At 41.2% G+C, this 14,475-nt stretch overlaps 1 protein-coding gene across 1 annotated transcript in view; it reads left to right on the plus strand.

The window, feature by feature from the left end:
- The window catches only part of LOC110535589 (receptor-type tyrosine-protein phosphatase N2), a 295,931-nt gene that overhangs the window by 164,203 nt on the left and 117,253 nt on the right, over positions 1–14,475 (plus strand). The window contains exon 11 of the mRNA XM_021620665.3: positions 13,746–13,810. Within this exon, the coding sequence (XP_021476340.2) occupies positions 13,746–13,810 (65 nt within the window). The remainder of the gene's footprint in view (positions 1–13,745; positions 13,811–14,475) is intronic.

Genomic DNA, 14,475 nt, shown 5'->3' on the forward strand with positions numbered 1-14,475 from the left:
CCCTTATTTGAGAGACAACGTTATTAAGGATGTGTCATTGAGTTTATTTGACAGGGGAAAGTGTCTGTAAATCAAATCAAATGTTATTGGTCACATACACATGTTTAGTAGACGTTATTGCGGGTGTAGCTAAATGCTTGTGTTTCTAGCTCCAACAGTGCAGTTATATCTAACAAATAATATCTAAAAATGTCACAACAATACACATAATACACACAAATCCAAAGTAAAGGAATGTAATTTAGAATATGTATTTGGACAGCAATGTTGGAGTTGCATAGATTAAGATAAAGAATACAGTATATACATATGAGATGAGTGATGCAAAATATGTAAACATTAGTAAAGTGGCCAGTGAATTCAAGTCTATGCATATAGGACAGCAGCCTCTACGGTGCTATTGATGGCTATTTAACAGTCTGATTGCCTTGAGATGGAAGCTGTTTTTCAGTCTCTCTGTCCCAGCTTTGATTCACTTGTACTGACCTCACCTGTTGGATGATAACTGGGTGAACAGGCAGTGGCTCGGGTGGTTATTAACCTTGATGATCTTTCTGGACTTCCGGTGACATTGGGTGCTGTAGGTGTCCTGGAGAGCAGGTAGTTTGCCCCCGGTGATGGGTTGGACAGACCGCACCACCCTTGGGAGAGCCCTGCGGTTGTGGGCGGTGCAGTTGTGTACCTAGCGGTGATACACCCCCACAGGTTGCTCTCAATTGTGCATCTGTAAAAGTTTGTGAAGGTTTCAGGAGTCAAGCCAAATTTCTTCAGCCTCCTGAGGTTGAAGATGCGCTGTTGAGCCTTCTTCTCTTCACGGTCTGTGTGTGTGGACAATTTCAGTTTGTCAGTGATGGGTAGGCCAAGGAACTTGATGCTTTCTACCTTCTCCACTGCGGTCCCATCGATGTGGATAGGGGGTGCTCCCTCTGCTGTTTCCTGAAGTCAACGATCAGATCCTTTTTTTGTTGATGTTTAGTGAGAGGTTGATTTCCTGGAACCACACTCCCAGGGCCCTCACCTCAGCCTACATGGAGATCTCGTCATTGTTGGGAATCAGGCCTACTACTGTTGTGTCATCTGCAAACTTGATGATTGAGTTGGAGGCATGCGTGACCACTCAGTTATGCAGGGAGTACAGGAGGGGGCTGAGCACGCACCCTTGTGGGGCCCCTGTGTTGAGGATCAGCAAAGTGGAGGTGTTGTTTCCTACCTTCAGCACCTGGGGGTGGCCGTCAGGAAGTCCAGGACCCAGGTGCACAGGGTGGGGTTCAGACCCAGGGCCCCAAGCTTAATGATGAGCTTGGAGGGTACTATGGTGTTGAATGCTGAGCTATAGTCAATGAACAGCATTCTTACATACAGTTGAAGTTTACATACACTTAGGTTGGAGTCATTAAGAACTCGTTTTTCAACCACTCCACAAACTTCTTGTTAACAAACTATAGTTTTGGCAAGTCGGTTAGGACATCTACTTTGTGCATGACACAAGTAATTTTTCCAACAACTGTTTACAGACAGATTATTTCACTTATAATTCACTGTATCACAATTCCAGTGTGTCAGAAGGTTACATGCACTAAGTTGACTATGCCTTTAAGCAGCTTGGAAAATTCCAGAAAACCATGTCATGGCTTCAGAAGCTTCTGATAGGCTAATTGACATCATTTGAGTCAATTGAAGGTGTACCAGTACAGTGGATGTATTTTACCTTCAAACAAAGTGCTTCTTGGGCGGCAGGGTAGCCTAGTGGTTAGAGCGTTGGACTAGTAACCGGAAGGTTGTGAGTTCAAACCCCCGAGCTGACAAGGTACAAATCTGTCGTTCTGCCCCTGAACAGGCAGTTAACCCAACCAGGCCGTCATTGAAAATAAGAATTTGTTCTTAACTGACTTGCCTGGTTAAATAAAGGGAAAATAAATAAAATAAAATTATCATCATGGGAATATCCAAATAAATCAGCCAAGACCTCAGAAAAACAATTATAGACCTCCACAAGTCTGGTTCGTCCTTGGGAGCAATTTCCAAACGTCTGAAGGTACCATGTTCATCTGTACAAACAATAGTACGCAAGTATAAACACCATGGAACCACGTAGCCGTCATACCGCTCAGGAAGGAGACTCGCTCTGTCTCCTAGAGATGAACGTACTTTGGCGCAAAAAGTGCAAATCAATCCCAGAACAACAGCAAATGACCTTGTGAAGATGCTGGAGGAAACGGGTACAAAAGTATCTATATCCACAGTAAAATGAGTCGTATATTGACATAACCTGAAAGGCCACTCAGCAAGGAAGAAGCCACTGCTCCAAAACCGCCATAAAAAAGCCAGACTACGGTTTGCAACTGCACAAAAATCGTACTTTTTGGAGAAATGTCCTCTGGTCTGATGAAACAAATATAGAACTGTTTGGCCATAATGACCATTGTTATATTTGGAGGACAAGGGGGAGGCTTGCAAGCCAAAGAACACCATCCCAACCGTGAAGCACGGGAATGACAGCATCATGTTGTGTGGGTGCTTTGCTGTAGGAGGGACTGGTGCACTTCAAAATAGATGGCATTATGAAGAAGGACAATTATGTGGATATATTGAAGCAACATCTCAAGACATCAGTCAGGAAGTTAAAGCTTGTTCACAAATGGGTCTTCCAAATGGACAATGAGCCCAAGCATACTTCTAAATTTGTGGCAAAATGGCTTAAGGACAACAAAGTCCAGGTATTGGAGTAGCCATCACAAACCCTGACCTCAATCCTATAGCAAATTTGTGGGCAGAACTGAAAAATCATGTGTGAGCAAGGAGGCAGAGAAACCTGAGTCAGTTACACCAGCTCTGTCAGGATGAATGGGCCAAAATTCACCCAACTTATTGTGGGTAGCTTGTGGAAGGCTACCCAAAACGTTTGACCCAAGTTAAACAATTTAAAGGCAAGGGTACCAAATACTAATTGAGTGTATGTAAACATATCCCAGTCCGCGTGATTAAAACAATCTTGAAGTGTGGATTCCGATTGATCAGACCAGGGATGAATAGTCCTTAGCACGCGTACTTCCTGTTTTGAGTTCCTGCCTATAGGAAGGAAGGAGTACCTTATACCTTATACCAGGGGCCATGGCTGGATTTGCAGAGGACATGCAGTGCATGCCAATGGCAGACACAGTGAGTACAAGAATCAGAGATGATGCGAGATGGTGAAGTATCTCTGAAACCCTGTCTGCTTCGCAAATGGCACCCTATTTCCTAGCCGTGTGGGTCCTGGTCAAAAGGAGTGCACTACATAGGGAATATGGTACCATTTGAGTCACAATCCCTGTCTCATGGTCTATTATACCACAGCTTTAGGGATTTCATCTTTTCACGCTGTGTACATTGTGTAAACAGAAAACACACACCTTTGAAACACATTTTGACATCATGAAGAAGTCATATTCATTATGGCACACTATCAAATTGCAACAAAATGTTCTGCAATAGAAAATAAAAACAAGCATTTCTTATTGGATTAATTCAGGTGGTTCCTCCCTGTTTCAGTCCATTTTCTTCTGTTTCATGCCTAATGAATGCAACCCAAGTATTTGAGCACTATGGAGTATTGGTTCAGACTGAGTAGTAGTAGTTGGTTGCCAGGCAGTAGTGCCTCTCCTCATACTCCATAGGCAGGTATTGATCAGGGTAAATAAACAGAAACTCAATCAGCTCTGCTCCCTGCTACTAACAGCACGACTACCATGTGATGGACACAGACAGTATGCTTGGTGTTTATCTTTCTGCATTAGCTTCTAACGATGTCATACACACGAAGACAGCGAACGCATTACTTTCACAATTTGATCGGAGCAGGAAGAAAGTATTTTGTTTTTCCACGACACTCTCCTCCTCTATTTTCCCTCTCCTTATTTTCTCCCCCCTCCCGCCTCCTCTTCCTCTTTCCTCGTCCCCTTTTTATTTTGTAGGTTTATTCAGAGGTATAAGGTCTTTGATTTGGAGTCTAGATTTATCAAAGCGGAGGGAAACAATAAACCGGTGATATTCATGAGGACAAAAGACAAGGGAGAGGAGTGCTCCTTGATTATCTGGGGATAGATGGCTTTCTTTGTGTGTGTGTGTGTGTGTGTGTGTGTGTTTATGATCGTGGTTACAGCTTTGAATATGGGTACACACTAAAGTATTTATTTGTCTTGTTACTCAACATTGTCTAACCACACCATTGAGACATGGCAGGATACAAATAATATGTGATGTATATTTTTTCCCCCGCTCATCTGAACAAAATACCCCATAATGGCAAGGTGAAAACATGTTTTTAAAATTTGTAGCAAATTTATTGAAACTGAAGTACAGATATCTAATTTACATAAGCATTCACAACCCTGAGTCAATACATGTTAGCATCACCTGAGGCAGCGATCACAGCTGTGAGTTTCTAGTACAATACTTGCACATTTATTCTTTAAAAAATGATTCAACCTCTGTCAAGTTGGTTAGTGATCATTGCTACACATTTTCAAGTCTGCCATAGATTTTCAAGACGGTTTCAGTCAAAACTATAACTAAGCCACTGTGGAACATCCAATGTCATATTGGTAAACAACTGCAGTGTAAGGTATATTTGCCCGGTGTTTTAGGTTATTGTCCTGCTGAAAGGTGAATTTGTCTCCCAGTGTCTGTTGAAAAGCAGTGTCTGTTGGTTTTCCTCTAGGATTTTGACTGTTCTGTTCATTTTCATCCTAAAAAAAACTCCCCAGTCCTTGCCAATGACAAGCATACCCATAACATGATACAACCACCATGCTTGAAAATATGAAGAGTGGTACTCTAATGTATTCTGTTGGATTTGACACATTTTAGTATTTTTTGATGTATTAAGTTAATTTCTTTGCCACAATTTTTGCAGTTTTAAATCAGTGCCTTATGTATGTTTTGGAAGATTTGTATTCTGTACAGGCTTTCTTATTTTCACTCTGTCATTTAGGTTAGTATTGTGGAGTAACTTCAATGCTGTTGATCCATCCTCAGCTTTCTGCCATCACAGCCATTCAACTCTGTATCTGCTTTAAAGTCACATTGGCCTCATGGTGAAATCCCTAATCGGTTTCCTTCATTCTCCAGCAACTGAGTTAGGAAGTACCCCTGTATCTTTCTAGTGACTGGATGTATTGATATACCATCCAAATTGTAATTAATCATTTCACCATGCTCAAAGAGATATTCAATGTATGCTTATTTATTTTTACCCATATACCAATAGGTGCCCTTTTTTGCGAGGTATTGAAAAACCTCCCTGGTATTTGTGGTGGAATCTGTATTTGAAATTCACTACTTGACTGAAGGACCTTACAGATAATTGTATGTGTGCGGTACAGAGACGAGGGAGTCATTCATAATTCCTGTTAAATAAACACTATTATTGCACAGTCGGTCCATGCAACTTATTATGTGACTTGTTAAGCTCATTTTTACTCCTGGACTTATTTAGGGTTGCCATAACAAATGAGTTAAATACTTATTGACTCGAGACATTTCAACTTTATTTTTTATTAATTTGTATTAAAAAAAATCATAATAATAATTGTAACAATTCCACTTTGACATTATGGTGTATGTACAGTACTGTACCTACTCAAGAGTTTTTATCCATTTTTACTATTTTCTACATTGTAGAATAATTGTGAAGACGTCAAACTATGAAATAATGGATATGGAATCATGTAGTAACCAAAGAAGTGTTAAACAAATCACAATATGTGTTATATTTGATGCCAAGAGTGTGCAAAGCTGTCATCAAGGCAAAGGGTGGCTACTTTGAAGAATCTTAAATATAAAATATATAGAGATTATTTTAACACTTTTTTGGATTCCATATGTGTTATTTCATAGTTTGATGTCTTTACTACTATTAAAATAAAGAAAAAAAAACTTGAATGAGTTCAAACTTTTGACTGGCACTGTATGTGTAGGCCAGTGACACAATCTCAATTTAATCCATTTTAAATTCAAGGTGCAACACAATGAAATGTGAAAAAAATCAAGGGGTGTTAGTACTGTATGTACAATGTACAATTTCAGAGATGTTTATTTGTCTGTGCTACAAAGGCAGATCATGGGATATTTTTTTTCCATTTCATCCCCCTGATTTTGACTGAAAAATAAATAGTGGGAGATGCATCTTATCTGTCTCGAGGATCGGATGCATCCATCCCTCCCTCTCTAGATCCTCATCTCCCCCTCTCTCTCCCCCCTCTCTCACTCTCCTTCTCTTTCTCTTTCGGAGATAGCTATGTACAGACAGCCTTCATATGTGCAGCAGGGGGAAGTGGCAGCTTTAATATTGGAGTGATAGCCGCTGATAAGGGTAACGGCTGTGGAGAGGCGTTAGTGTCATCCCTCCCTCCTCCGCAATAAACACTTTCATTTTGTTTTTCCCAGAGAGATGGCTGTAAAGATAGATGTGTTGAATAGACGACCTGAGGAGCAGTAGAGGGAAGGAAGGAAAGACGGATGGAGAAGGAAAATGGGAGGGGTGGGTATGCATATTCAGTATGAAAAGATCAATCAGAGGGTCGTGAAATATGCATTTTGTCATCTACCCTTCCTGTTTCATCGGCGCACCAACAACGCTGGCCACTCTGCCGACTCAAAATGCAAACCGAACTAACTGATCTATATAGCATCCAAATTATATACAATTATTAGTCATATGTGTGGAACAGTAGAATTTCAACATAGTCATTGTGTCAGAATCAGTGATGAGCAATGCCTGAATATTGTACAGAAAAAAATCATTAGATCTGTACTGAGGTGTAGGGTACAGTGTACACTCTTAGAAAAAAAAGGGTTCCACTGTCCCCATAGAATAACCCTTTTTGGTTCCAAGTAGAACCATTTTGAATACCATGTAGAACCCTCTGTGGAAAGGATTCTACATGGAACCCAAAAGGGTTCTTCAAAGGTGTCTCCTATGTGAACAGCTGAATAACATTTTGGCCAAGGACATTGAGGCCTCAGATTACTGATTTTAAATGATCTCCTTTTCCAAAACTCAGACATCTTGACTTCTCAGGACAGGGCTGGAGGCTGTGAGGAAAGACCGCTTCTTATGATATTATAATATGTGTTGTGTTTCAATTATTCCACTGTCCTCAACTCCAACCCAAGGCCTTCACTCCAACTCAAGTCAGCAGTTCAAATTATGTATTCCTGCACTGACTTTTCTATTGCATATGTTTTGTGGTAACATTTTACCTTTTAGGGTAATCACATTATTAAGGGTACATAGCTTTAGATGCTAAGCTTTAGAGGCTAAAGCTGCTAGATTTTTTTGGTGTGTGTGTTTGTGTTTAATTTGTCTCAGGGCAATTAGACTGCGTGACCAAAACGATTATGTGAACAGCTGGGTAGCTGAAATCTGCATATCAGAAATAAAATCAGGGAGACACAGACGATTGCTCATTAAAATCACTGGGAAAACAACTTGAAAATGAGACTTGACATCAGTTTTCAGAGTCTGTCAAATATTTGTGGATGTTAAAATTAATAATAAGGTTGCAGTATAAGAGCATAAGAGGAATACTCTTAATCTGGGTATGTGTTTACTCTGTAAATGACTCTAGCTATAGGAACAGATAATTTGAAACATCTCAGAAAGCCCAGGCCAAGCATGCATCCCTGTGGACATTTACTATTGCCAAATAATGCACATTTATGAACTCTCATGTAAACTCAGCAAAAAAAAAAAACGTCCCTTTTTCAAGACCCTGTCTTTCAAAGATAATTAGTAAAAATCCAAATAACCTCACAGATCTTTATTGTAAAGGGTTTAAACACTGTTTCCCATGCTTGTTTAATAAACAATTAATGAACATGCACCTGTGGAACGGTCGAAAAGACACTAACAACTTACAGACGGTAGGCAATTAAGGTCACAGTTATGAAAACTTAGGACACTAAAGAGGCCTTTCTACTGACTCTGAAAAACACCAAAATAAAGATGCCTTGCTCATCTGCGTGAACATGCCTTAGGCATGCTGCAAGGAGGCATGAGGACTGCAGATGTGGCCAGGGCCATAAATTGCAATGTCCCTATTGTGAGACACCTAATATAGCACTACAGGGAGACAGGACGGACAGCTGATCATCCTCGCAGTGGCAGACCATGCGTAACAACACATGCATAGGATCGGTACATCCGAACATCACACCTGCGGGACAGGTACAGAATGGCAACAACAACTACCCGAGAAACACCAGGAACGCACAATCCCTCCATCAGTGCTCAGACTGTCCGCAATAGGCTGAAAGAGACTGGACTGAGGGTTTGTAGGCCTGTTGTAAAGGCAGGTCATCACCAGACATCACCGGCAACAACGTCACCTATGGGCACAAACCCACCTTTGCTGGACCAGACAGGACTGGCAAAAAGTGCTCTTCACCGACGAGTCGTGGTTTTGTCTCACCAGGGGTGATGGTCGGAGTCTCGTTTATCCTCGAAGGAATGAGCGTTACACCGAGGCCTGTACTCTGGAGTGGGATTGATTTGGAGGTGGAGGGTCCGTCATGGTCTGGGGTGGTGTGTCACAGCATCATCGGACGGAGCTTGTTGTCATTGCAGGCAATCTCAACGCTGTGCGTTACAGAGAAGACATCCTCCTCCCCCATGTGGTACCCTTCCTGCAGGCTCATCCTGACATGACCCTCCAGCATGACAATGCCACCAGCTATACTGCTCGTTATGTGCGTGATTTCCTGCAAGACAGGAATGTCAGTGTTCTGCCATGGCCAGCGAAGAGTCCGGATCTCAATCCCATTGAGTACGTCTGGAGCCTGTTGGATCAGAGGGTGAGGGCTAGGGCCATTCCCCACAGAAATGTCCAGGAACTTGCAGGTGCCTTGGTGGAAGAGTGGGATAACATCTCACAGCAAGAACTGGCAAATCTGGTGCAGTCCATGAGGAGGAGATGCACTGCAGTACTTAATGCAGCTGGTGACCACACCAGATACTGACTGTTACATTGACCCCCCTTTGTTCAGGGACACAATATTCCATTTCTGTTAGTCACATGTCTGTGGAACTTGTTCAATTTATGTCTCAGTTGTTGAATCTTGTTATGTTCATACAAATATTTACACATGTTAAGTTTGCTGAAAATAAACGCAGTTGACAGTGAGAGGACGTTTCTTTTTATGATGAGTTTATTTACCCAGCTAGCGCATAACATTCTGATAACCATATGTTTCTTAAAGCTTGTTCCCGATTTACAATTCCGTGTTGGATGACCGTTCAAAACGTATTTCACAGTCAGAGCTCATTTTTTCCAGAATTCCCAGTTGACTTGAACTCACTGAAGTCAGATTTTCGCAGTTCCGAGTTAACAGTTTTGAGCGCAGACCAAATCATGCTTCATTGAAAGCATGGCCAATTTTGAATGTTTTATCATTTTAAACATGGAAAAGAGACACTTAATCCCAGATTTGGGACCACACAACCATTCCACTGAATAGCAGGCTAGTGGTTGCTTTGCGATGTTTGTAGTTAGCCACTGTCACTGATTCCTTCTAAACCACTCATTGTTGAATTTGTGATTTCCAAATTGTTGTGAAATGTTTATGTCCAATGGCCGATGAGCACCGATACGTTGTATCTATAATTTCTCTTCATTATTTCTCTTCACATGACAAAGATTTAAAAGGATTTGCCAGTAGATTGTCAACTTGATTCATGATGATGACTGATAGTCTAATCAAAGCTACTGTAGAGATAATGAGATTTGATGTAATTTATATCTGTGGCCAATGACCTTGAGCCTTCTTGGATGGGCACTTCTAATGTAACTCTATGGCAGCAGCCAAGAGGCTTGAATTTTCAAGGACTAACATGCAAAACAGGTAAGCCTCCCACCCCCCTTTTAGCTAAAACAGAACTCCCTGCGCTGAATGATGGGTCACCAGTGATGCTGTGTCACAATAAAAAAACACATGTGTTTGCAGGATTAATGCTTAAGGAAATTCATTTTCATGTGTCCTATCTGTGCTTAAAATTCAAACAAGTTCACCCAAAATATGCTACCAGTCTTATAGAAACATTCAGTGAATGTTTTAAGTTATTAACAAACATGTGGATAGAGTATTGGGCCAGTAACCGAATCCTCAAGCTGACAAGGCAAAAATCTGGCATTCTGCACCTGAACAAGGCAGTTAACCCATTGTTCCCCGGTAGGCCATCATTGTAAATAGGAATGTGTTCTTAACTGACTTGCCTATTTAAATAAAGGTTACATTTAAAATATAATTTCAGTTCTCAGAGCATTAATAAACCCTCCCAGGGAAACTTTCAAGGAACCAGAGTAAAATGTTCTCAGAACCTCCGAACAAAACTTTCTCAGAACAGGCTAATTTCCACGACTGTTCTCAGAATGTTTTGTTTTACCAGTCATGAAATGTATTGCTCTGTTCCCACAACCAATGTGAAAACAAAAGCATACGTTCCCACAATTCCCAAAGAACCAAATGTGCTAACTGGGTACATGAGTTCGATGAGTTAAAAGTTCAACTAGAGATAGATAGTGACCTTCAGGCTTCTTTGGTTTTAGCATACACTGTGTCCTTTTAGCTTGTCAGGCAAACTGCCAGCAGATAGAAGTTAGACTGTGTTTTGATGTCAGGCTCAACTCAATGTTTTGACTGGCTCTCTAGTCAGCCACAGCTCCAAGGGGCCAGGGTTCTGGTCTAGAAGCACCAGAACCCTGGCCCTACAGTTTTTACTACAGTTTTTCTTGGTTACTGCAGTTTAATAGATGTCAGGCCCAGAAAGAAAATGTCCTTAGATAGCCACATAGAGAAGTTTGATTTGAAAATTCCTAATAAGACACTTTAGTCATCACCTTTGTGCACAAAATATCTATTGAATTATTCAAATAATTGTTTCGTCTTTTTCATCACACAGGGAATTTTATATTAATCTAATGTCTGCCATGTTTTTGGATGATGTGATGAAGTCATCGCTGCTCTCGGTAATCCCTGTGTGCACTGAGTGCTAGTGTGCATGTGATGTTGATCCGTTTAAACCGGATACAACCTGGATATAGACGGTCCATGAATCGGAGTATGTGAACGTGAGTAGATTACCTTGAAAACAACGGTTAGACGTATTGGACGCAGTCTCCACTTGTTATTATACCTAAGTGATCAGCTCCCTGAGAGGTCCTCCTTAAGACTAAATGCTGAGTGTGACCTTTCTGTTGCCCTGCTCTTCCCACCCAGCTGGCCCTAATTACCTACCTCATTACCCCCCACCCCAAAATAACACACTGATCCAAGATGGCTGCCTTATTACCCACTCCTAAATAACACCAGCACCACCAGGTTGAATAATAATAATTTGTGGGGTGTTTATATTTGACCTGTTACACACTTGTACAAGTGTTCATTGTTCCAAGTGTGTAATGGAAATGTATTTCTTGCACATCCCAACTCCCCCTAAGACACCCGCAGGGAGACGGGTCATGGATAGGGTCACCATTGTCCAACACGCCTGGAGCAATTGGGATTAAGTTCCTTGCTCAAGGACAGATCGACAGATGTTTCACCTTGTCGGCTCCAGGATTAAAACCAGTGACATTTCAGTTACTGGCCCAACCATAGAGAATGATGGAGGCCTCTTGTAGACAAAAGGCTGTTTTAGCATATGCAGCGCCATTGAGGGCTTCTACCCTTCTTCCGCCATTTTAAAGTAGTCAAAGTAGTCAACTGGGTGGGGATTCCTATGGGTTGTAGCCTCAATGGCGCTGGCCATGCTATCACAGACGCTATAATGGCACAGATATAAAGATAAGTCCTCTATCTATCTCTATGGGCCCAGTGCTCTGACCTCGAGGCTACCTGCCACCCGAACCAAGATAGCTTCCTCATTTGATCCTCCTAAATCACAACAGGTAGATACACAGATCCAAGATGTCTGCTACTCCCCACAACTGATTTTCTATACTCTCTGCAATATTTGTGTTGACATTTTAATGAACTGTACTGTAGCTTGCTTGATGCCTGCTGGCCTAATGGATATTTGTGCTCTGAATGGATCCCCCCCTATTATTTTTCTCCCCCTCCTCCCGCCAGACTTCACTCCATAAGTCCTGACTATATATTCAAGACGTCGCCATCACTATGGTGATCGCTGATGAGACGATAGGGTGATCAGCGCTTGCAGGATGTCGGACAATAAACTGAGAGGGAGAGGGAGAGAGAGAGGGCTGTAATTAGCCTTCCTAATGATGGCACTAAAGTAACGTGCTTAATTATATGGAATGCTGCATAAATTGCCAAGTGTGTGGAATCATTGGAATTGATTAAAATACTAATTAAACAGGCCCTTGCAGAATTTGGAGAGTGAGGTAAGGTTCAGCTCTTCAGGGTCATTTGCATACCCTTAATCTGGGGGAATGGGATTTAAAGGACCCTCTCTCTCTCGCTCTCTCTCTGGCTTTCCCTATTTCTCTTTTCCCCCTATTTCCCAGTTCACATGCTAACAAACTCAATTAAAATTATACTCTTTTCACCATATAATTTGGCATAAGACCCCTTTGATTTTGTTTTTCAATATAAATGTATCCATCAAAGTGAGTGTTTCAAAGGCTAAACATGCACAGAAAAAAAACAAGTCTGCCGAGTGTATGATCTTAAATGTTGCATGCCACTTGCTTTGATTTGTGTGAGAATATCTTTGTTAAATATTGCATTTAAAACTAGCGGGGGCATCCTTTAATAGATTTATGGATCAAACTCATATTGCAATCCTATTAACTACAGCGAGAACCAAGAGAAATTAATTACGCAGTACGTCGACTAGCACTTTTACATTCAAATAAATATTAAACATTCATTGGTACAGATATACAATCTTAATTTGACCAGTTTCTCACAGAAGACACAGAATTGTCCTGCAGCAACAGGAAATGTGAATTATTGTGTGAATAATGAATGGACATTTTTGAGGAGTTGATAAAAAAAATTGTTAGGGCAAATCAAGTAGGACATTTTAAAGTAACAACTACAAACTTTAGAAGCCTTTTTATACCTTGAATATACTTCCTGCAACAACAGGGTGATCAAATTAAGATCTTACATATGTACCCCGACAGCTGACAGTGTGCAAAGGTCTTGCTCATAAACCACGTTACAACCATTTTAATAATCGTCAGAGCAAAGTAACAAGAACGTTTCCGTTGTGCGATGCCTATGTGCTCGATTCTAGACACTGTACTGTAGGGTATTCTGTGGTCATGTACAGGTGTAGGATCTTAACTTGATCACCCTGATGTTGCAGAACATTTTCAAATCTGAAGGGTAGTTGGGCTAACTCTTGCATGTGTACCGTAGCCAACAATAAGTGAAACTTTGACTGGTCACTGATGAGTCTGGAGTTTGAGTTGAAGTCACATGTTGACAAAGACCTTTGGGTGAAAACTTTGCAATAAACTGTGAGATAATCACTGTGTGGTTATCTATCTTTAATTTTCACTCACACTATGTCACACACTCTTTCGGTCACGCTCTCCTGTTTCCCTTCAAGAATTAGACGGTCAAACATGTTCTTCTGCGTCATTCATTCTCCTCACTTAATACTCCTCACACACAACTCATTCCACTCACTCATTTCACTTTCCACTTACTCATTACATTATGTTTCTTTTCTTTTTCTTTACTAATTCCACTCACACACAACTCTGGTCTTGTGCTGGTGTCTTCCCAAGCAGTTCAGCAAAAGAAGCAGCTGGAGAAGGAAACTGGTGTGAAGATCCTGGAGGCTGGTGTCAGTGATGTAAGTCCTGTTTCATTGTCTGTTTCAAGCTGGGAACCATATAATTATTGACTTGAATGGGGTTGCCATTTCTAGTTACTCTATTTCTGCGCTGTGAACATCCAACACTGACTATATCGGTGTCGAACGAAGTATAAAACTGACCCCCCCCCAAAATGATTTTTATACCCGGAAGTCATCTGGATGCTGGATTGCTTCAACGTGATGTTATGTGACATTACGATGGTATTCAACTGAGGCTGTATATTGAATAGCATTTGTGTGATATTGTATAGTTAGATCTTACCCCGTAAAGTCCCTAAAGAGAGATACTGAGCTCATCATCCAACACCCAACATGCATCATTGTAAAGGAATTGAACCTAACCTGAAAGCTCACTGATCTTATAGAAACCATAGTGTCTCTGGTACACTGGGCTCTCTCCGGTGATATGGCTCCATATATGGCAGCTTGGCCATCTATACCGCCTGCATCCTTTACGAGGCCCCCATTATGCGACCAGACATTGATCCTGAGCTGAAATTAATGCAAAATGTATTTCCTGTTAACTGTGTCGCTTTGATACACATCCTCTGTATTCATTTCCTGTCCTCCTTAGGGTTGTTGGTTCCCATGGAGAATAAAGAACAACAAGACAAATTGCAGTGTGTTTTGACACTTTCAAT

Source organism: Oncorhynchus mykiss, chromosome 11 (genome assembly GCF_057628025.1).
Source record: "Oncorhynchus mykiss isolate SJ-2025 chromosome 11, ASM5762802v1, whole genome shotgun sequence".
Classification (NCBI taxonomy): domain Eukaryota; kingdom Metazoa; phylum Chordata; class Actinopteri; order Salmoniformes; family Salmonidae; genus Oncorhynchus; species Oncorhynchus mykiss.